This window comes from Centruroides sculpturatus, unplaced genomic scaffold, assembly GCF_000671375.1.
Source record: "Centruroides sculpturatus isolate CEXI.00-Female unplaced genomic scaffold, Cexi_2.0 scaffold14, whole genome shotgun sequence".
NCBI lineage: Eukaryota > Metazoa > Arthropoda > Arachnida > Scorpiones > Buthidae > Centruroides > Centruroides sculpturatus.
In genome coordinates, this window is record NW_019384312.1 from 1,470,279 (window position 1) to 1,496,326 (window position 26,048).

General features: G+C 25.1%; 1 protein-coding gene across 1 annotated transcript in view; it reads right to left on the reverse strand.

Annotated features, from left to right (window-relative positions):
* LOC111621887 (uncharacterized protein CG43867-like) overlaps positions 1-26,048 on the reverse strand; it is a 243,537-nt gene that overhangs the window by 136,855 nt on the left and 80,634 nt on the right. The window contains exons 8-9 of the mRNA XM_023364145.1: positions 4,819-4,891; positions 3,999-4,093 (exon numbers count right to left, since the gene is read on the reverse strand). Of these exons, the coding sequence (XP_023219913.1) occupies positions 3,999-4,093; positions 4,819-4,891 (168 nt within the window). The remainder of the gene's footprint in view (positions 1-3,998; positions 4,094-4,818; positions 4,892-26,048) is intronic.

The following is a 26,048-nucleotide window of genomic DNA, read 5'->3' on the forward strand; positions in this document are numbered from 1 at the left end:
GTTTAAAATTATCTAATTACTAAGGTTATCATTTAATGAAACTTTACCTACTGTTAGCATCAAATTATCTTACTCATTATTCTATAAAGTTATTATAGAAATAGTCCAGAAAAACACTTGGTTATTTGGATTTTAGTTTAAGCAGATTTTTGGATGTTTCTAAGAAGTAACACACAGCTTTAAAAAGCTTTTCTAAACTGAAAAACAACTTTTTACTTTAGAAATTCAGTAAGAACAAAAAACATATTATATTCTGAAGTAAATTTCAAATAAAAAAGATATATTCTAAATGTAAAACAAAAATTTTTAACCTTTATTGATCACAGGACGCAAGTGTTGACCCAGTTTCTGCATTTTTGCAAAGGCCTTTGCAAAAAAAATTTTTAAAGATTTATTTTTAACCTGATGTTCTTGTGGTCAAGTTTGTGAAGCCGTTACTAGAGGGTAAGTGCCACACTCACCCTACATGTTTTCACATTCTTAATGAGAGATTTTACTAAGATCAGGAAGTTTTGTTATGAATAATACATATTTTAATGTTTATTTTACTTTTTTTAATTTAGAATACATTAAGAGTAATTTCAATATATAAACAGAAAATTGATATCTGAAATTATTGTTAAACTTAATCATAATTTCTATTCAAGTTCTGAATCTGTTTAGTCTGGAATTTTAAAATTGCATTGTTTGCAGATTATTATTATGCGGTATCTGCAGATTGTTGCAGTTACACTCTTGGATGCTGTTTTCCTATTCTTTTTTGGGCAATTTATGCACACTTTTCTCTTGATGCTGATGTTGCCTGTGGAGGATCTGGTTTCTTTCTCAACACTTTCAGGATTTTCATATGGAAATTCTCTCTCTCTCTCATTTGTCTGTGAGGAAGGATCCCATATTTTCTTTCTCATACTCCTCATCAAGCAATTTCAGAAACATTTCATCATGTTTTATGATACTGTGGCCATCAGCGATATTGTAGTTTGTATATAGTTCACAATTCCTTATTTTATTTCTATTCTTCTACTTTCTTTCTATTGTCTTCAAGAACTTTCCATATCGACCATTACTACTTGAGGGAGGAGGCTTACCCCTTCTCAGAACCAGGGGTGAAACAAAGGAGTAAGGTATTAGTGCTTCTCTGAATTTGGGGAAATAAACAAAAGAAAATGTAGCTGAGGAAGGAGGAAGGAGAAAAGAGAGAGGAGAACACTTTTTGGCTGGACCTTGAAAGGAACGGACATGCAATGCAGTGAGTGAAGCTCAAAAAGAGAGAGGTGGGAAGAAGACAGCAGATATAGGAAAGGACTGTCGAGATTAGAGAGGAAGAAGCACGAGGGACTAAGGAAAACTGAAAGAATCGGAGAACCTTGAGAATGGATTGCTGAATCAGTAAAAAAGAATAAAAGATCACGTCTGTAAAAGGGTACCTCCCTGAAGATATCAATCAATCAACGTGGACCCAGGTACTCCCTATCTATGCTTTCTATACTTTCCTAAGTCTAATCATTTCCCTGTTATATTAGTTTTAAGTTAGACATAAGATTAGTTTTTAAGTCTGTTATCAAGGTTTTGTGTTACGTGCGCATATATTATATACTTGTACGAGAATAGGAGGTGACTTATTTCCCTGTGAGGATAATAGGGTAAAGGAATCCGTTAAATTGGGATCTTTGTAACAAAACAAGATAAAAGAACCATGTTTGGAGTGCATTAAAGGAATATTCAATCATACACATTTTTGTTCTTGTGTTCCTATTTGTAAAATTTATTTGCGGACTTATAAATCACTCGTTACGACATACCACAATAGTATGTTTGCAATTAGAATCATACCACTTCAAATATGAAAGAAAAGAAACAGGATTAGTCACAGGTGAGTGCCATGTTAACTTGTCTAACACAACTGAAACATAGATGGCACTGAAAGCATTAGCAATGACTATTATTTCTGATTCCACTCTTGTTGAAGGGGATACTTGGATAGAAAAGTAGATGAGAGCTTGGCCACAAAACTTCTAAGAAGCCAAGTTACAAGCATTTTAAAATGTAAAATGAGCACAGCATTAATCCTTGAGTAATGGTAGGTTAAAAGCAAAATCACATAAAAGATAAACTAATGATTATCAAGTTAATTAATTCTAAAGATCTTCTAAAAAGTTCTCTCTAAAAATGCAATAAAATTTGAAAATTTCCCTCTTAACTTTATAATAAACTAATACACTTAAATAAACAAAAATATAAATAAAGAAAATAGGAATAAAACTATTTTAAAACTGAGCTAAAATATTTTATATAAATGTGAAGTAAACATTAAGAAATAAATAATCAATAAATTAAAATAAAATATAAAAAATTAAAATTTTATCAAATTAAAACTTTCAAAAATAAGAAACAAATGACTTTTTAAAGGTCAAAAAGATCAAATGGCTTTGAAAACATTCAAACAGGTTTTTTAAATTCCATTCACATTTTTATTCATCTTTCTTCTATTCATCTTTTATACCTTCTTTTTAATTATTGAAAAAGTCTATATTTTTGAATGTAAAATTTTTAACCTGATTTGAAATACAAGGCCACATACAAAAAGGTTTTAACCCTCAAATTAGGAAAGAATTAAAAAATTAAATAAAATTAAAATTAAACAATATATTTTGTATAACTTATATTTATTTTGTACCCATTCAATTCCTGCTTAGTCTATTATACTGTGTTATTCTAGACACCTAAAAATTAATAAACTACATTATAAAAAATAATATGCTTTTTTAAAAACTTCACTTTTAAAAAGCCTGTGCACAGAACTCAGCCTACACATACTGTATATGCAAGGTTTGACCAGTTTACAATATTGTATAGATCGAAAGAAAAAATTTTAATATAATAAACTGACAATACACAATAATATTTTCAACATTCTTTTTCAATAGTCCAATTGACAGTTGAACCACTTGTCACCAGCACCCATTTGACACATATAGAATGTACTGTATATCCCCATGTTAGGATTTCCATTTGATACTTTTATTGTAAGTGAAATGATATACTGATAAGTACATATTCAATTGATAACCTAAAAACAGGTAAAAATAACTAGATATCGAACCTAGAATATAGAAATTTGATCCAAAGTTTCTTACATTCTGATGAAATAAATTGATTTTTTTTTTTATTGTAGTAAACATGTTATCCTTAAAGATTCCTTGATATTTTTTGATAGTCTATGTAATTATATAGTTTTAATTTAGCAAGTATAAATACAAATATGTAATAAAATATACAATTATAATAAAAAGGAAACATCAGCATAAATAAATTCTTACCTAACAGTATATTACATAAGTTATATTTTTATTTTTTAAATTTACTGAATTAAAAACTTCTTGAACATTTATATAAAGATTAAAAATGTTTATATAATTCAAATATGTGTACTTATATCATTATTCTTCTGTATATTTAAATATATTATCTTAAGTTTTTTGCAATAAAAATAGCATAATAAAGGTTATAATGTGTTAAAAAGAAAAAAATTGAATAGGTTATTATCATTAATGAGACATTAATTAAAAAAGTACTGTAATAACAATCTAGTTCCAAACAACATTAATAAAAAAGACAAATTCTTTCAAGTTATTAGTGGTGAAGACAGGCTAGAAATGTATCATTATGAATGAAAAGTTACATCTTTTTAAATTTTTCTTTTTAATTATATAGTTATTTTATCATTGAGTACAGAAAAAAAACACACAGCAAACAAATTTTCTATAATCATTAAACCAAATTTCTTTTTAAAAATGTACATTATTTTTAATTAAAGTGATATTGAAAAAGGTGTCATTTTATTTTAATGACAGATTAATTGAAAAATGTCATTTTTATTTTTTGTCCTTTCAAAAAAAAATCATTTCATTGCAAAAAATTATAAATATTAAAAACAAAATAATTTTAAATTAAAATTAAAAATAAAACTTTTTAAATATTTTAAAATATATACTTACTCCTTTTACTGTTGCATAAACTGGAATATTAAGATCAGGAAAAATATTATTTATATATGGATCAGTTGATGGTTTTGAATTATTGTTTGGAGAAGCTAAAGCAAATAAAAACATTAAAATTAAATAATTATGCATATTTAAGTATAAAACAATAAAAAATAAATTACCATAGTCTTATTTAAAATTAATTCTATGGAAAACAATACATTTGCAAACTATTACATTATTTTTATGAATTAAAGTAATTTCTTATTTTTATCTTTAAAATTCATTCAAAAGTTATAAATATAATAAATTTAAATGAATCAAAAAATATAATTAAAATGACTATTTTTATAGAAACTCTGTGAAGGAAGAATATCCATTTCTCCATTAGTTTCTATTACACTTTTTACTAAAAATTATATAATGCAAATTAATGAAATTAAAAAACAAACAGGCAAATTATTGTTTAATAATAATGCATTTATTAATAAATATTATTAAGTCAGTGCAGCATTAATACATACACTGTATAACAAAGTTTGACTAATTAAATTATTACAGAAAAAAGTATGTCTCTTAACTTATAAACAATATATAGTGAATTTTTAATAAATGAATCAAATAAAATTTAATGATGTTAAAAAAATACAAAGCAAATTGCAAAACAAAAATTATAGAAATATAATACTGTATTTTAAAATCTTTATAAGAATCAAGTAACTTACACTAGTTATTTTTATATAAATATTTAAAACATTCTTTAATTTTAAAGAATAATATAATATTACTTAAATTATTAACATAAAAACTTTTATATTATACAATTATAACTTACTAGAAGGTGTTCCTTGAAGGGAGTCAGAGGACATACTTATACCATTTATTGCAACTTCATAAATTCTAGATTCCTAAAAAATATTTTGTTATAAATTAATCTTATAAATTACATAAATTATCAATACAAATCAATAAAAAGATACTCAAAATTTAAAAAAACACTATAAAGTATCAATTTTGTTTTGTATTTATTGCTTCAGTTATATATGAGAATGAAATCTGTAGATATGAGTTAATTTAATGTTTCATTTATTTATTAATGTATAATTTTATTATCATTTAAACTTTAAAATTGGTATTAATTTGCTTCATAAAACACATCAAATAATATTAGTCAATAAACTGTTTAAATGCTATTATACAACAAAAATATAGAGCATTTAATTATAAATTTTTTCAAACTTATCATTTTATGATAAAAAACATAAAACTTCTCTTTTAACAACCAGATTTTTTTTTAATGACAAATATTTTAAATCATTTCCTATTCTTAAATTAAATAAATATTGATTTATTTAAAAGTATTATAATGTTTATATAAATATTTTCCAGTTAAAAATTGTTCAGCTTACACAAAGCTGCAAGATATTTATCTAAGCAAAACACTTTTAAAGTTTTAAAGAGAAAAGTTTTGAGGAATTCACAAGTAAACAAAAAAAACAGCCTTTCTTCAGAAAATAACTATAAAAACTGAACTGTTCTCCAATAAAGCAGTTTTTATAGCTATTTTGTGGATTTCAATTCTATGATACAATTTAGATGTAAATTAAAAATTATAAATTTTTCAATAATTATTTTATCATGATAATTAAAACTCCATTAAAAACATAACTTTATACAACTTTAATCTTGATTATTTTAGAAATATTTTTAAATAGTATTAAATAATCATTTTTAAGTATTAATTGAAAAAATATATTTAGTATAGAGTCATATATATTTAAATACATAAAAATTAATCTTTAATTGTATTACACTGTACTGTACATTTTCATAATGATAATTAAATCAATAATTAGACAGATACTTTTTGAAAAACATATTTCTTCAATAATACATTTAATTATTTCAAGTATACTTCTTTATGCTCTTGAGTATTTCAACATGTTTAAATCAACAAAACATTAAATTGAATATAATTACTGTTTAAATTACTACAAAAGCTCATTATTGGAATTTAATCAAGTACATTTTTAATAAGCTGTTTGTTTTGTGAGATATTCAAATAGATGAAAAAAAGTAAAACCAGAGTAAAAACTTATATATATTTGCCAATAATAATTTAAGAATTCATTATCTTTAAAATAATTAATTATTAAATCATTAAGATTGTATAATACTTAATATTTTTTTTAAATTTTATATAAAATAATGTAAGCAAAATCAACAAGATCATATAAAATATCCTCACATTAATTCTCTAGTGTTTTTAAAATTGTTTTTCATACTTTTTTCCGTTTATAATTATGATTTGTATATTTAACCCTATAATATTAACATAAAATTGCCATATGTTAATATTAACATAGAGTTATCTGTAACTCTATCACTTTTTATTGAAGGTTTGACAAAAAGTTTGGATCCAATTGAATTAAATAGTAAATGAAAATCAGTTTTATTTACTGCAGTAAACACAAAATTTGTGTTAATTGCAGTTCATAAAACTAATGAATCTAACAAATCTAACTTGTACACTTGTATATCTGCAGTTCCTTGTATTTGGTATACCTTATATGTATTTTTTTTTTGTTAGTAAATTGCACTACAGAACATACCATTGTATCATGAAACAGTAAGCTCTACACATTCAATTCAAAAGTAACTTTATATGCATATTTAAAAGTATCTTTTGCATCCAGAAATATCCAACACAAAGTTTCTTTTGGGAGTACGAAAATGTGATGGAACAACAGTTGACCAAACGTGTCATTTTTGCTTAGTAATCGATAATCACTTGCTAATGCAGATTCTTTTAATTTGTTTCATCACCAGAAAATATTATATCATTCATGCCCAGACTCACAGAAACATTATCTACAAACTTAGATCCATTTGCATCAGAGTAAAAATTATCATTATTGTTGAGTCAAGCTTACAAAACTTCATCATACTTAGAATCACTCAATTTTATAATCATCCTAATGCATTTAGTGAATTGCACTTCTGCCTGAGAGGATCTTTCCACAATTTCCATAATTTTGATGAGAAGAAGAGAAATTGCTTTACTTATTAAACTAATATGAGGTTATACACTATTTCAACATCCTAAAACTAGAAAAACAGACAAGAAGATTCCTAACATATAACTGATGAAAGATGATGTCTTCAAATGTGAGCTCAGTATTATTATCTCCAATGAAAACAAAAATTGGTATGAGATTAAAATTTCACAGAGGTTACTGGTAACCTATTAGCATTCTAGGATTAAGAAGTTTTAACAAGATTTTTTTGGAATTTTGATGTTTCATTATTTTCACATCTACTAATTTCTAAATTTGTTTATTACTTATTAAAAATGTTTTCATGACTTATACATTATATTCAGTTAATAAATAAAGATCTAGAATGTTATAAAATTGAAATAGCTTAAAACATTTTAAACTAAATAGATGGTAAATTCTGGGTTTAAAATGAATAAAACAATAGAAATAAAAAATAAAATCAAAGTTTTTAATTTTTATTAGATGTATCCTATTCTCATTCTGTAATAACTGTTTCTTTGTATTTCCAATTTTTGTAAGTTATCATTTATATATGAAGTCTAGCAATATTTCTTTCTTCTTATTCATATCTGTTNCTGTTTTGTTCTTTAATTAATGATGTAACACATAATGAATAAAACTGTAACATATCCCTAAAATCTTGATTGTATATTAATTAAGATGCCCTTAATAAAATTGAAATAGCTTAAAACATTTTAAACTAAATAGATGGTAAATTCTGGGTTTAAAATGAATAAAAACAATAGAAATAAAAAATAAAATCAAAGTTTTTAATTTTTATTAGATGTATCCTATTCTCATTCTGTAATAACTGTTTCTTTGTATTTCCAATTTTTGTAAGTTATCATTTATATATGAAGTCTAGCAATATTTCTTTCTTCTTATTCATATCTGTTAGTTTCCCTAAACTCTTAATAATTTCAACTTTTTCAAAAAACTTAGTACTGGTACTCACTTCTCACTCTCCTAATCAACTACATTTCACTCCACTTAAATTTCTTTACTATAAAGCTTCTAGATCGAGTGTTTACAACTTTCCTGAACAATATTCCTCTGATATTCTTCCTGATATTCTTTCAGTTTCATTTCTAATTTTCTTACTATACTTCCTATGTGCACCTTTTCTTCTCTTGTTAACTTATCCACTATTGTATTTGAGTAAACCTTGCTTCTCACTAATTCTCTTGTCATTCCTAATTACATCAAAAGTTGTAGGAACCCTGCTGTGTTTTACATGGATTCTGTATGGTTTGAGATACTTTCTACCTTCCAAACCTCATGTATCAAATTAGCAGCAGTCAATTTCTATATTTCTCTTTAAGATTTGTCCTTATTTGTTCCTTTTCTGTTTTTCTATGTTTTCTTTATAACTCCTTTTAACACTGCTTCATGCTATAATTTGAAGTTGTAATTGATTTTATATATTTCTATTCTTTATCTAAAAACTCCTTTCTTGAGGAATAGAAATTTATCTTATCAAGAAAAATATATCACATTCCATTTTTACTTCAAACATATTATTTAATATCCTAATGTATAATAGCTAAATACACTTATTTTCTTTTTGTATACATTGGTCATCACTCTTCTACATTCTGGTCTAAGTATGATATGCAAACATAATCAAGAAACAACAAATTAAATTTTGATATTTTTGTATTTTCCATTATCATCTGTTCTAAAAACTTGAAAACAATAAATAAGTAAACTAAAAGCATTAAATGCTATATTAAAATTTTATATTGAAAATATATTTAAATCTTCCAAATCTTGACAAAAATTAAAAATAGACAAGATATTAGTTGATAGTGGCAAAATAAACTACTTGTAGATAAAAGATGATAAAAAATCCAAGTAAAAACTATTAAAATAAGTTTTTCCTTTGCATAAAATTCAACAAAAAGTGAATTAAAGTTATATAATATAATTTTGAATAATTTTCAGAAATATTTTTTCACCATCCATATTCATTCTTCAATAAATTAATATTAAAATACATTTCAAAATAATCACTTAGAATTCTCTTTAACTTTTAAATTTGCATCTAAAATCATTTTACATATTCAAAACATTATGTTTATAAATATCCTTTATATCAAAATCAAGAGATCAAATATACAGCATTAGATAGAATTATCCTGTTTGACAGAATGTCAAAATAAAGATTTTGCATTTAAAATCATTTTGAAATATTTACAACATTCTTAACTTTTAGTAATTTGAATAAAAAGTATAAAAGAAATTTATAGTAATTTTATAAATTTTATTAGTGACAGAAAATACAACTAATTTTGTAATTTTTTTGTAATTATTTGTAATTTGAAAATAAATTATTTTCAAATTACAAATAAAGTTATGCTCTGTCTTAACCAAGTTGATAGTGACGTAGACAACATGACATCACAAAAAATGATCATGATAGGTAAACTGAAGAACCCCAATTACTTACACTCATTATAGATTCATAAAAAATTCATTCACAAAAGTCCCTAAATTATGAAATTTTTCACAATAAGCAACATAGCAATGCTTTGTTAATTTTAAAGCAATTAATGTATGAAAACTAAAAACAAGTACACAATAATAAAAATGCAAATAATTAGGGAATGGGAATTTCAGTTCTATTCAAGATTGCTGAATGCAAAGTATTGTTTACCAAGTACAAGAAAACCTAGCCATCAGAGTATGGTAAAAGATGGATTATTTTGAATATTTATAATTTCTATTTTGCTTATTATGAATAATTTCATAATGTAAAACCTCCTGTAAATGAATTTTTTGATAAAACTATATTGTGTGTAAATGTATTGACATTCTTTAGTAGTTCATCTGTCATGGTGATTTTTGTGATGTAAAGTTATCTACATCACTATCAACTTAGTTGAGACAGAGTATAATAAAATTAGTTTTTGATGTTTCCGCATCACATGCCCTGATAATACTTGAATCTATTACCGCCACAATTCTCAATCCATGGTCTGTGAAGCCACTTCAAGTGTTCCACAAAAAATCAAATATACAATTAAGAATTGTTGCAAAAGAAAAATCAATACAATGTATAATAATTTTCGTATGGGAATGTAATCTGCAAATGCCAAAGATGTCATATACTAGACCGAGTGAATTCTTGATTTCAAAAAGATTTGCTACCCCTGCTATAAAGCTGATGTAAGTGTTCTGTGGAAAATAATGTCAAAGTTTAGTGTTTCCCGACTTCAAAAACATTGAGAACCACAATATTACGTGATAAGAAAAATAAATAAACAAAACATATGCATAATCAATATTTTTATATTTTTTATCCTTCCAATTTTTAAAAATTTGTATTGTCATCATCTTCCAATCTATACAATCATGTTAATCGAATTTCACTATTCGAAATATGTACATATATTGAAATGTTAAAACAGATAAAATTAATATATTTAAACTAAAAATTATGCAAAATATATCTAAGGCCTTTTTTTAGATATAATTTATAATGTGCTGAAAAAATTAACTTTATTGATTAAAAAGCTATGCTTAATTTTAATTAATATTGAAAAATACAGAAAAATTTTCTCAGAATCCTGATGTAGACACTTTCAAAAATCAGAAATAAATAATGCAATAAAAAAATAAAAATATAAAATTGCTATTATGAAATTATTATTATTGTTACTATGTCTTACAATAATTTTGACATTTAAATTTTGATTAATTATGATTTTTCTACAAAAAAAATTAATTTTCATAATTGGCATTATTGTTATATTTTATTTAGAAAGCAACCATTTACATAATTCAATAATGTAAATGCTATAATCAATATTTATCCTACAGAATATATTTGAATAATATAATTATCCATCTTAAAATCTATGATAAAATTCTTGTAATTTGACTGAAGAATTATTTTGCAGAATTTTTCAAATTTTTCAAAATGTTTTATTTCTGTTTTAAATTAAAAAGCTTATAATAGAACTTTAAAAATTATAGTTTAGTTTTTAAATAACTATGTAATTTGGCTTTAATATTTAAATGAGCAATTATTTATTGTGACATCATCACAATGCCAGGCTGCAATTTTTAATTATATTTTAATTTAAAAATAAGCTTTTTCTATCTGTCTCAATTTTCATGCATCTAACTCTGTTCTTTAAATTAACAAAGGATGGATGGACAGATGTACAGTGGGAATGTATAGGTCCACAATTTGAAAATTACAGCTCAACAATAAATATAATTTAAATGTACTAAACAAAAGATCCTAATTAAAAATGTAATCTAGACTAAGAATCCACAAAAATTAATTGTCTGCAATTACAAAATATACTAACATTTAAATATTTAATACTTGTCTAACATCAATATATATGCTGAAGACATTGTATGCATTTTATTACAAATGATTGAAGCAAACTAGAATGATGTTCTCAGATTCCTTCAATTGGGAAAGAACCAAGATTCATATTTTTATATATGTATGTTGGTACATGTATGAGAATTTTAGCTCAAATGTGATAATTTTAAATGGCAGATAAAATACTGTAAATTGCATCTTCAAGTCTGACAACTTTAGTGCCATCATGTTAGTGGTTAAATCAATTATGGCCGACTCATCAACAGAAGGAAATGAGTTACTTTTACAGTTATACCAAATTATTGAGCAGTGCTACAGTTTCTCTGCCTAAAAAGGAGAAACATCAGATTTATCACTTAAGAATATACAGGCTGTATGGTACAAACTTTCTCAAGAAAATGAACTAGATGGTTCTTTGAGATTTGTGGGATTTTACAAAGATTTCTCACAAATTCCACAAATTTCAAAGAACCATCATCATTCTTACTATTTTACAGTCATTTTTTTATTTTAAATATTTTTAGAGTTCTATCTCCATCGCAATAAACCACAAATATATATTATCAGAATACATTTTGAAAACAAAATTATTCAAGTGTCTTTATTTTAATTTTCATTTGAAAGAATTTTCAAACTCAATGCAAAATTTAAAAGATTATTTTAAGTCATTTAACTGTGTAAGATACAATATGTGATATACTGTACAATTTATGAAACTATTTTCTTATAATTCAACATGACAGTTTTATTACAAAAATTAGCAGTTTAATTTTCATATTTTTAATAAATAAAGTTAAAGAATTTAAAAATTTCATAAACTATTTCTAATTTATTTTTCATAAATGTAATAATTCAAATTAAATAATAGCAGTAATAATTATTATTATCAATACATGATTCAATAATCTAAAATTATTTTCAATAAAAAAAATAATAATATTTGATTATAAGATAAAATAAACTGACTAACATTATTACAGTATTGTTGCCTCTTATATCTTTACTTGAATATTTTTCTACATTTTTCTCAATATTGTCATTTTAGAAATAAAACAAAATAAAAAACAATTAACAAGTTATAAAATTTTTAACAAGATTTTTAAACAAATTTTTAACCAGATTTAAAAAAAAGTTGTCATGAATTTGATAATAAAAATTAAATATTTTAATACATTATATTTTACAGAATAAATAACATGAAATGCATCAGCTATTAAAAAATCATAACTGAGAAGTACTTTTAACAAATAAAATTTTTATATCAAAAAATATTTTATGATATAAAAATTTTATTTGTTAAAAATTATATGTATATAAACAATAAATAAATCTGTACATACTACTATAAAATCAAATTCCATTAAGAAGAAAATGCCCCATTCAAACTACATCAAATATATGTTCTGTCATAATTGAAACAATCAAAGAAAATATACAGTTATTACTATAAATTTATTAAAATTCTGAAAATAAAATAAAGAATAGCACAGGGAAAATTTGTTACAAAGGAAACAACAAAGATGTGATAATGCTAATATAGTCAAAATGAAAGTCATTTGTTAAATTGTTTCAGTTAAACAATTTCAGCCTAAACACAAAAATGGAAAGGATATATAATTAATTTGGATCTTAAGAACATGGATAGAACAAAAGATGAAGTAACACTACATAACTTTTCTAGCTAGTGAAAAATGTAATTGGAATTCTCATGAGAACAAAACATCTGCATGACAACTAATCAATNAAGTTAAAGAATTTAAAAATTTCATAAACTATTTCTAATTTATTTTTCATAAATGTAATAATTCAAATTAAATAATAGCAGTAATAATTATTATTATCAATACATGATTCAATAATCTAAAATTATTTTCAATAAAAAAAATAATAATATTTGATTATAAGATAAAATAAACTGACTAACATTATTACAGTATTGTTGCCTCTTATATCTTTACTTGAATATTTTTCTACATTTTTCTCAATATTGTCATTTTAGAAATAAAACAAAATAAAAAACAATTAACAAGTTATAAAATTTTTAACAAGATTTTTAAACAAATTTTTAACCAGATTTAAAAAAAAGTTGTCATGAATTTGATAATAAAAATTAAATATTTTAATACATTATATTTTACAGAATAAATAACATGAAATGCATCAGCTATTAAAAAATCATAACTGAGAAGTACTTTTAACAAATAAAATTTTTATATCAAAAAATATTTTATGATATAAAAATTTTATTTGTTAAAAATTATATGTATATAAACAATAAATAAATCTGTACATACTACTATAAAATCAAATTCCATTAAGAAGAAAATGCCCCATTCAAACTACATCAAATATATGTTCTGTCATAATTGAAACAATCAAAGAAAATATACAGTTATTACTATAAATTTATTAAAATTCTGAAAATAAAATAAAGAATAGCACAGGGAAAATTTGTTACAAAGGAAACAACAAAGATGTGATAATGCTAATATAGTCAAAATGAAAGTCATTTGTTAAATTGTTTCAGTTAAACAATTTCAGCCTAAACACAAAAATGGAAAGGATATATAATTAATTTGGATCTTAAGAACATGGATAGAACAAAAGATGAAGTAACACTACATAACTTTTCTAGCTAGTGAAAAATGTAATTGGAATTCTCATGAGAACAAAACATCTGCATGACAACTAATCAATGAAAGCAATAAGTAGTGTTAGAATGTTGTTGTCATACTAGACAATTATTAATTAGACAATGGATATATTATATATATATATGTGTGTGTGTGTGTGTGTGTGTGTAATTTCATATTTAAAAAAGAATTAGTCTATATATTCAGATCTGTATTTTATTTATTATAAATATAAACATTTTAATTTGAATACAGACTCATTTTTACATTTATCATAAAAATAACTTGATATCATTAACTTTAAAGAAAAAATTTCTTTGAAAGTATTCTAGATTAACAACAAATGATTAATTATATGAAGCTGTTTATCAGAAAAAATTTATTTTATGTCACTTTTAAACAAAAATACAATTGTTAAATGAATAATATTAACTTTTTTTAAATGGTGACATAAAAATAATTGAAGATTTTAAAAAACTCATAAAGAATATGTAGATTTTAGTTTTTCAGATACAAGAAAAGAAGAAAATTACTAATACTGAATTTTTTAAGAAATTTTTTTAGAATAAAATTATACTAATTTATAACAGAAGGAAAACAGATTATTCACTATCATTTCTTTTAAATAATAGACTTAATACCGTATTATTTCTACCAAACTGGGTTGTTTAACCATTAAACATATGTGCCTAGGCCCTGGGGAGATTTAAGAAGCATTCATTCCAGAACTAGAATCTCCCTTACTATTTGAATTTTCAACAGTAAAGACCCGAAAAAGACTTCTCAAACATTAGTGCTAATCTGAAATTATCTGTTGAAAAGAGTGAGTAAGGCTAAAATTTTGTCATAGTGGGAACTGTAATTCTTGCTTGAACATTTGAAACAGTATGTGTATAAAAACTGCACTTCTGAGATACTAGCATCAGAAAATAGTATGTTTGATTAACTGTAGAATCTAACTGATAATAAAATATGATTTACTTTTTGGAAGTCAAATAATTGCTATTGGATTGTTACAAAAATGAACTTTCTTTAGTACAATGCATTATTGTTTATGAATCAAAGAAATAATCCTTTCCCGTAACTCAGGCACACTGGTGGTTAAGTGGATAGAACACTGGTAGTTTGTCATGGCTTTGTTCCTAATCAACAGACTAGCCATGTGGAGTTTTTCAGGTTAAACTCCATCCACTGTTAAAGGTGCATGATTAATTCAGCTGTATCTAACACCTAAATAGGGACCTGTTTCTCATGGAGATAGTCCAAATGTACTACATAAGTAAATATCTAAAATGTCCATAAAACTTCCAAATTTTGAAAGTACCACTTCTTTTTTTATTTATTGCATTCTGAGCACTAAGTAAGCCTTTTTTCAGGCCCATTGTGAGTTTGATCAGGTTGGCAATGGAATGAACAACTTTTAAATCAATTTAAAAGTGCTATTATTTAATTAGCACTTTTAAATTAATTTAAAATATTTTATTGCTACTTTTATTTTAATGTAATTTAAATGAAAATAAGATGAGTAATTCAGAGAACCATTTAAAAGTGAGATATAATTCAGGATTATTTTGTATAGCTGCTACTTTTCCCTATTTAATGAGATGTAACTTGCATGTATGCTTAACCTTTCACTGAGTGAGCCTTTTAGAGTTTCATAAGAAGAACACATTGCAGCTATTACACTTCATATGTAATATTACCTCATATTCTCCAATATTTAATTTTTTTGACAATATGAAGAAAACAAAAGAGGGAGTTAATCTTAGAACTTTTTATTGAACAAATGCCATTATATAGCATCTAAATAAGTAAAAATAGGTCACTCCACCTTCATCTACTGCTCACCTTCACACATGACACATTTAGTGATTATATGATTGTGTTTTTTGAAGATATTTTTACTACATTCTTAATAGATCAATTTTGTTCCACTATTCTTATCTTCTATAAAAAAGTCATCATATCTCATCATGATTATCTTCTATAATCTCCCATTCTTCTGACTCAGTTTCAGTTTCATAATCAATCTTTTGGATCTTCTCTTTCTTCTATCAATTCCCTTTTCAAATAACCTGACTTACAGATATTGGCTGATCATACCAGCCAAAACCTGATTTATACACAAATGATTTCAAAATCCTGATTGATTATTGCTTTAACTATAATGAATGCATTTAATATGAACTATGAAAACATCTAAGAAAAATGTGCAAATTTACATTTCTTTAATGTTAAATAAAACTGCATAAACTAAAATAAAAGAGATAAAAACAGATATTTTTAAAAAATACGCCAGAATAATTTTACAAACCAGGACAGTAGTGTGTGAAAAAAATCTCCAGTTATGCCAAATTACATCTACTAAAGCTCCCACACTGTTTTAAGTACAAAGTTGCAGCCTTTTGCTCTCTTTTACATCCAGCTCTTCTATTTTGATCCACAACAATCAGAAGAATTGTGTAAATTGCAGAAATGTATGGCTATCCTCATCAGCTCATCCACAACCTGTCCAGTAATATCAAGGGCCAGCTTTTCTATACTACAGAGAGCACACATGCCAAAGACAATTGGGCAGCTAATCTCAACATTGTGAAACTGGAAGTACCTGGTATTCTATCTAAACACTTCAGAAATAAAAAAAACATATCAATGATCTGGCTACCCACTTTATATGACATCATTAAGAGTGATAAAGAGCTTTTTTTCTAAAGAATATCAAAATAGGATATACAAGGTTCTGGTCAAAGATGGTAGGATGGGAAGCACTTGCAGTACCCTAGAAACTAGACTGAAAGAACACTACAAAAAATTTGAGCAAATGATAATGATCATATCCAAAGAGATTTTAACCAACCAACAGCATCTCCTGTTAAGAGGAAGGTTCTAACAGATGCAAGATTTTTCCTTTGAGAACAGCCAAAGAACTAGCTATAGTAATGTATAATCTCCCTTTGCTAAATAAATGGAGAGAAAGCAAAGAATTGGCCATGTAGATATGGATGCTTTTATCACTTTGCTCGGGCTTTCAGATGTAACTACTTCTCTGTAACAAACTTAACTCATTATTTATTTTGGTAGCCAATAAAAACAGGTTTATAGACAAATAAACAAATTTGTTATGTCCTTCTAATATGACATTCATCAGAGGTCAAGAAACATCCAAAAGACAATTTTAATTCATAGATCTTTTATTTATATGCATTTTGGATTGGAGTTTTCACCAAGTTAGAGTTCTACAGTCTACAGATAATAAAATACTATTTTCTAATTTATACTTGTTAAAAAATACAAAATTTAAAAAACAAAGAACTTACACAAGTATAATCTGTGACAGAGTTACTTTCTCTCAATACTATGCATCAATCACAGTAACAATCATCCCGCATCATGTAATATTGTATTTTTATTCCTATATAATATGACGTCATTCCAGATGTCATCTACTAACATTCCATTATTCAAATTAATTAAATTATCATTATTTTTAATTGCAACATGTTCTTAAAATATCTATAAATATATATCATGTTCTAAAAATGCAATCTTAATACTGTATTATCATTATTAACTGTACAATTATTATTACTACAATGTATAAACCAAGGTGATTGAGTATTTTTTAACTGAATTGATGCCTCATATCCTCCTTTTATACCTTCCTTTATCCTTTTCTCTAATTCTCTTTCTTCAATATACAGTGGTACCTCAGGATACGAAATTAATCCGTTCCGAAACTGAGATCGTATCATGAAAATGTCGTAAGGTGAATCATTTTTCCCCATACGATTACACGTAAAACCAAATAATTCGTTCCAACGCGAAAAACATACTCAAATTAAAGCCAAGTAATACATTAAAAAATATAACTGTAGTAAGAAAAACAAATGAAAAATGCGAACTAATGTAACGTCGTATGGTGAGTTTTTGTTCGTATCGTGGAGCAAAAATATGTTCGAATTTCATGTCGTATCCTGAAAATTTCGTATGCTGGGGCGTTCGTAACCTGAGGTACCACTGTAATATACTTTATCTTTGCATGTACACAATATCTTGTAAACAACACCCAATTTTTTCAGTGTATTTTGTTTCTTTTTATTATGTTTAGCAAATACAAATTCTTTAAATTTATTTTTTAAATTGGCTGCTAATTTTATAAAATACTTTTCTAAAAATTTTTTTACATTTCTTAAAGTTATTTTTAATATACAGAAAAGAAATACTGTATATTTTAATTCTTCATTAAATTTTACCATATATCTGTTTTTTGTATATTCTCTTATCCACTTTTCTATTATTCTGTTAGGATATCCATTCAGCAAGAACATCTTTTTCAACTTTTTTAGCTCTTCTAGTTTATTTCTTTTATCTGTTGTACATATATGAATTCTCAACCTCTGGTGAATGTCAGATTAGAAGAACATAACAAATTTGTTTATTCATCTATTTCTTTTTAGGTTACCAAAATAAGTGATTTATATCTGACAAATATTGTTACTTTTAGCTTTATATTAACTCTATCTTTTTTTGTTTTTTTTTGTATAACTTAAATACCATCACCTTAGATTAAATCAGATTCACCTCAGATTCTGATTAAATACTTTAATCAGAAGTCAAGACTGATAAGGATGCTGTTCAACAGTTTTGAAATGTTTTAGTTTAATCTATTTGTTTTTGGGCTTCAATTTTCAAATTGCAGACCTATAAATTCCCATTCGCATCCTGTTCTGGTCTGAACTTCCTTAATCTCGAGAATGAAATTAGACAGATAAACCAGATATAGAATATTTAGGGCCAAGAAGCTCTGATTAACTATATATGAATGTCCCCAGTTTGAACTGGTAATCACATTATTTCAATTCAAAAATTTTCTCCAGGATAGAATTAACTAGATGACCAGCATGACTCTATTGTTAACAGGAAAAGTGTGATGTACAGGGGAAAAACTACTATAATTGAGAGAATACTGTATATTGTAAATTAAATAAATTTAAAAAATATGATTAAAAATTGCAGCCTGAAATTATAATGATGCCACAATAAAATAATTGCTCATTTAGATTGTTTTTCTGTATTTTATAGTTATGTTATTATTATTTTTTGTTTGTTACTTTTATCACTGTGTTAATTATTTAGTTTACATACTTGATGCTTATGTGTTAAAAACATTATTTTTACATATAATTGTCTAAATCAAAAAGCTCTGATTTATTTAAAAATTGTCCATACATTCAAACTTTCTAAAATGCTCAATAGTAAATGCTAGATGTTCTTGTTTGAATTTCTGTTTTTGAATATATATTATCATTCAAATTTCTTTTTTTGGAATATTTAAGGCTGATGATGATACGGAGTGATCTCAGAATATTTTTCCAAAAAAGTCTTGACTCCTAAAACTCTGTAGTTCTGCCTTTTTTCTCCTTACTTACTTTCTTAATGTTATCAATCAGTTATCAATATAGACAAACCCTAAAGTACTTACAATAAATAATAATAATAATATAACAGTAACAGTAATTGATTATGCTACATCAATACTCATATGTTGTGATTGAAACATTATTGATTTTTATTTAAGAATATTATAAATTGGTAATGAATTTATAATTTATCAAATGTTGAGAATAAAATCCTCAATCTCCATGTGAAACATTAGAGAAAAGAAAATTTTTAACTTTTTCTTTTCTAAAAATTTGACAAACTTTGAACTTAGTTTGTCATGTTTATCCAGACATCATCATCATTAATCAAGTTTACTAGATTTAATGAAAACAAAAGTGATAGATAAAAGGCATGAAAGAAAGTTTTTCTAGTTTTGGATATTATGGATGATGTCATTAGGAACAATCTTTTACTTTTACTGTGAGGTGACAAATTGAAAAGAACACTTTAAGATATTATATATAAATACAATTATTTATCAAGATCTCCTAATTTGCAAGAAGCAATTTGATATAAACAACATAACCTCACTTATGAATGTCATATGTTTCAGTCCATTACACAAATGGATACTAAATGTATGGATGAATTTATTACTCAACTTCAGTACCAGACTTTGTTTTATAATTGGAAAGAATAAATGGATAAAACTATTATGAATCAAATCATTAAATATTGTTTCAGCAATAAACTTTGTTGACAACTTTTAATGAAACAAAAGTTAAAGCTAGAAAATATTTTATCATTGGTATGAAATCAAGAATGAACAAATAAACAAGTGAAATTCATGAAGACAAACTAGCTATTAGAAAAAAAAAAAAAATGGAATTAATAAGTTAATAGTACTTTCTAAGTTTTAAAACAGGCATAACAAATAAATCAGCAGTCCAGATTTGATACATTATATAAATGTAGCTTGAAAAAGTATGAAAGCAAAATTGCATTATAATTAAAGACAAAGCAAGCAATAAATACAGAAAGCTAGATCATTTCATTAATATACTATATATTGATCTGTTTCAGAAACAAAACTGCAGAAATCTATACTAAACACTGCAAGACACAAGCTACTCTGCTTCAATCTAGTGAATCAAATAAAAGACACAAATATGAAATAAGTTTTGATGAAGATAATAATTGAAATATGTTGGAATGAAACAAATAAAAATCAATTGTAACTACTAGTACTATCAATGGAGACAAAGCTCCATTTATTATGGACAATGGTTCTTCAGTTAATATCATTATATTTAAAATGTGAAAGTAGGTTACAAAAAAATAAAAATTTACAACTAATGAACAGTCAATACATATAATGAACAAGACTTTGCATATTATGGTTGAAGTGATCTAACAGTTTCCATGGTCAAAAAAATTTGCAAAAATTTGTCATTCTCAAAAGTAAACATTGTTGTTTTCCTAGTCTTACTAGTTTTTAAAAAATAATTAATTAATTAACTTTTCAAAACAGTAATTGATAGCTTTGTATTAAATCCAAAGAAGTTATATTGCATTTGTTTTTTCTAGCAAAAATTTTATTTAAACATAAACACATTATCTGTTTGCTACTGATTTAAAGTATAATAATAAAAATTTAATAGGAAAAAAATCTTATTTTTACTGGTAAAGTGATAATAGCAGATATATGAATAGAGTTTCTGTGAGCACTGATAAAAATATTCAATTATTAATTTGTTTTCTTTCAGTAATGAAATGAAAGTAAGTCTTTAAAGTTATAATATGAGAAAAAATGTAATTTCTTTAAGAAAATAAATTGTACTATAAAAATCATTAAGAATAACAAAGCATATTAAAAATAATTCTCCAATACAGAATAGAATAAACATACACAACAACTAATACTAGCACACTTGAAATTATGAGATATTTACTAACATTTTCATCTGTTTATAACAGACATGGACACACTACCTACAGTGTGGTGCACTTTCTTTGAACTGTCATAAAGCTTTCTCATATACATCTCACTAGACCATGCAGATACAATTTTACATAATTGTTCAGAAAATTAATTTAACTCCTTTTGTAAGTTATTACAAAATTTATCTTAAACTAAATAGTATTCTGTTTGGAAAATAATTTTAAATCATTTTGTACTGTATATGAAAAATAATTTTCAACTATAAACATACATTGTTCCAGTAACAATTTGAATTTGAATTTGTAAATAGTGCATAAAAACGCATTCGATTTTAATGTAGCCATTTTGTTCTGCATTATGTGCTTGAAGATGTCTGTTATAAACAGATGAAAACATCAGTAAATATTTCTTAATTTTAAGTGTGATGTTATGCATATTTATTAAAGATAATTATGGAAAAAGGAAAGAAAATGATATGATATTTGAGGAAATACATTAATGGAAGAAGATGGTTTAGATTAATATTTTGAAAAGGCAAGAATAAAAAATTTATAAGCAAAGGATGAAATATAACCTGTTCAAAATAGAATCTATCTGAAGATAGGTTGACCTAAGTAACAAGTTGGCAAATTATGAACCTATTCATAAAATTATTGTTAAGAGAGAGCCATCTGATATTCTCATCTAATGGAAAAATTTTCAAAAAGAGTTTTTAACCATTTAAAAAATTTTATCTATGAATAATAAGTAGAAGAAAAAAGATATAGATAAAATTCTGAACAGAAAAAAACGATGTTTATAAGAGCCAATAAAAATTATCACTATCACTCCAATTTGAAATTAGAATACGTGCTTCAAACAATGTAGTCATTGTTTTCTTAGAGATGTTTTAGAATTGCAAAGATGTAACTAATGTTATATATATGTTATGGGCCAAGTGATTAATAGGTCATTATTCATAATGCCAGCCATTATGAATAATGAACTAATAATTTAATAATGACTTATTAATATTTACATGTATATAAAACAAGAATAATCCTGTTATATTCATGAAATTTTATATATAATCTCACAATCAGAGTTTGACAAAATAATGTTTCAAGTACAGTACAAACACTTGATACTAAAGTTCAATATTGCAAAATCAAATAGATATACAAACGTAAGTCAGAGTGTATTTGAAAACATTTCATAAGTACTTGAAACACTGAAATTATTTAAAATAAATAAAAATATTTGTAATGATGAAATTTGAAGTACTTAAATGTATTTGAAATTCTTAAAAGTATCGATTTGATATATGTTAAAAGTACAATAGTAATTTTAAAATTGATCTACTTTTTAATAATTACAAAATTAAAACATTTTGATTTTCTAAAAACTTTTCTGAAAATTATGCATTTTTATTAGGTGATTACTTTAAAAAATTGAAATGGTATAAAAAGAATACTTTTAACTTTCATTTTTTGTTAGTAACTAGGAAAAGATGACATAAATTTAACATCATCAGAACTGTTTTGAAATATAAATCATATGCATATGTAGTATATGTGCAGAAAGAAAAAATAAATTTGAAGATTTTCTAAAAAAAACAATACTACCAGCAATAATTTTATTTTACAGTAATACTGTTTTCTTGAGATAAGTTTTTGAACAAATTGACAAAGTTTTGTGATCAAATAAAGTTCATTGAGTTATTTAAGATAATTTATATTTTAAAAAGGACTATTTTTATAATTTTCAATTTTCAAACTTGACCACATAAATTTGGCTATATTACACTTTAAGTTTTAACCAATTTGTTACACTTTAAGTTTTAACCAATTTGTGTATTTTGCCTTGAGTTATTAACTACATAATGTGAATCGTCTGAAAGACAATTTTTTGAGAAAGAATTTTACTATTGATCATAATTTTGTTACTTTCATTTATAAAATTAAGAATAAAATAAAAACAACGCGAAAGAATGCAATTTAAATACAGGTATCTCTTGTATAACATGGCAGTTACATTCCAAAAAAGTGCTATTATGCGAATCCGTGATATATGAAACAAAGGACTAATGCAAAACACGGAGTTAGGTTCCAAAAGTTAGCAAAAATATGCTATTCTTTTTCATTAGTCAGTGAAATATGTTTATTAAAGCAATCAATAATTTATTTCCAATCAATAATTAACTAACAATCACAATTAAAAGTACAGTGGGTGATCGATTAACGAACAATTTGGATAGCAAACAAAGTCTTGGAACGGATTATGTTCATTAACCGATCACCCACTGTACTGTATTACGTGCTAATCTTAATATTAGTAAAACAAGTGAGTTTTCTTTTTACAAAGTATCGTCATCTTCTGCACTTTTTTTGTTGATTTTGATCAGAAATGTCTTCATTTCTTTCATTTTATCATTTTTTTTATGGATGGCAAAATAAAAATATGTTATTAATCAAAAATTTGTTCTAGTGAGTCAAGTTTGTTCAGTTGAGTACTAAACAATTTTTTTTTCAGAATTTGTGTTTGAATACCAAATTGTTCAAGTTGTGAAAAGTTCAAGTACTGAGATACAGCTCTTACGAGTATTTTGTTTGTCATTTTTATGAATGATTACTTACATATGGTTAAAAAAGTTTAATAACACTTACCTAAAAATGTTTAAATAAATTTTAGTAAATACAAAAATTAATCTATATAAACAAATCAAACACAGTGACAGCCTTAAAGGCTAAAGTCTGAAAGCAACGACAACACCAAATTGATAAGAAAGCTAGGACAAGAAAGAAACAAATTGCATTATTAGTTTTTATTAAAGTAAACTGATGAAAGGCACAAAACAAATTGAAACTTTCAATATTGTAAAATCTGTAAGCAAATTTGAGATGACACATGTGCTTACTTCAATAAAAGATTATTGAATAATGGAGTTTTTACTTAAAAATTGTGAAATTTTGTACAGAGGATTTCAATGTTAGACATTGTAAGAGTGAAACTGGAAGTGGTGTTGTACAGGGGATATCTCCAATATTTGAACTGTGTTAGAGCAAAATCATGTTGTAGAAATACCATGTTGTATAAGGGATATCTGAATAAGTAGACACAATAATAGATGACAAATCAAACAGATATTTAAAAGAGCATAAATACCAGTATTTCATAAACATTACAACATTAAAATACTTTGATATGCTTTAAGTATTTTGGAATATTTAAAGCATTTAATACTTCAAATATTGTACAGTATTTTACATAATTTTTAGTATTTTAAAATAAAAATGATTTGAATATCCTAGCAAAAGTATTTCAAATAAAATACAAAATATTCCTCGAGTATTTGAAATATTGTCCAGCTCTATTCATAACCACTGTAATATATTTATGTCATTATACTTGTTATTTAAACTTTAATAAAGTTATATTAAAGGAGTGGCCAATTTTCATATTCACTTTGCAATATTCTATTAGAACAAAATTCTGATTAATACAACTTGTCCCTTGTTTAATGTGATTTTTGTTCAACTGATTAATACAAGTTTTAATCAATGTGAAAGTTACATAGCAGATAGAACTGATTCTCTGGGCAGGATTTTCTAAAGTCAAAAACAGTTTATATAGATCAAAAAGAAAAAAATATCTAAACAAAGAAATCTGGCTTTTTCATAGTTGCAATTATTGATTGGGCCACTATGATAATATCAATGTATTTTGGATCAGAAAATTGCTAACTCTTCATTTACGAACATTTCAAATTTCAAAAAAAAAAAAAAAAAAAAATCAAATATGACTTAATAACTGAAGCCAAAAATTTAATATTTGTTTCTTCCATCTTTGACTTTCCTTATTTTGTGCTTTNTTTTAAACAATCTTCATTGATAATACAAATGTAACAAATTTAAAAGAAACACATAGTTTGTATCTCAAGAACTGGACGACTACTTGCTTGAGTGAATTTACAAACACAAAAATTTAATAACTAATGAATTAATGAAAATTGAGAAGAAACAAAAATTTGTTTTAAAAAACCTGAATGTTTGAAACATATTTTCTTGTCAATAAGTTTAGGGTAACTGTACCATGTTCCGCCTACTCTAACTGTTGTGCACTACTGAGGACTATGCGATGGGCAATAAGAAAGCAAACATCTAAAAAGAAGTACCGTAGGCAGGGAGATGTAATGGCGAGCGCAATGTGGTAAAAACGTAAAAAACAGTGACAAATAGCGTATCAAGAAAGTGGTGCCTATATCTGCCCACCAGTGCATCCAATTTACGCCCACTAGGCGATATTAGGCGCACTAGATATTGTGTAGTCGTATCAGATCGGAAGACCAAGAAAAAGCGGAATGCAATCGATACAAATGTAACAAAATTATTGGACTGGAAAAGTTAACAATACTTTGTATAAAAACTGCTTGCAGCCGGTGTTGTAAACAATAATAAGAGTACCATAATTACAACTTACTGAAACTTCCTTGCACCAAAAAAAAATCATTTACGCACGTCAAATTATACAGTATTTTAAACTTTTTCCGCCCTGTGGGCACTAAGAGGGCTTTTTTTAGCAAGTCCATTATGGGTTCGGTCGGGTCCATAACGGGGTGGCCGTTTGGTGAAGAGTATGCAGTACTATAAATACTGTATAAGAAAACATAAATAAACCAAATTGTTACTACAAAACTAAAGCAATGTTTTTATTACATCACTTTAGTTT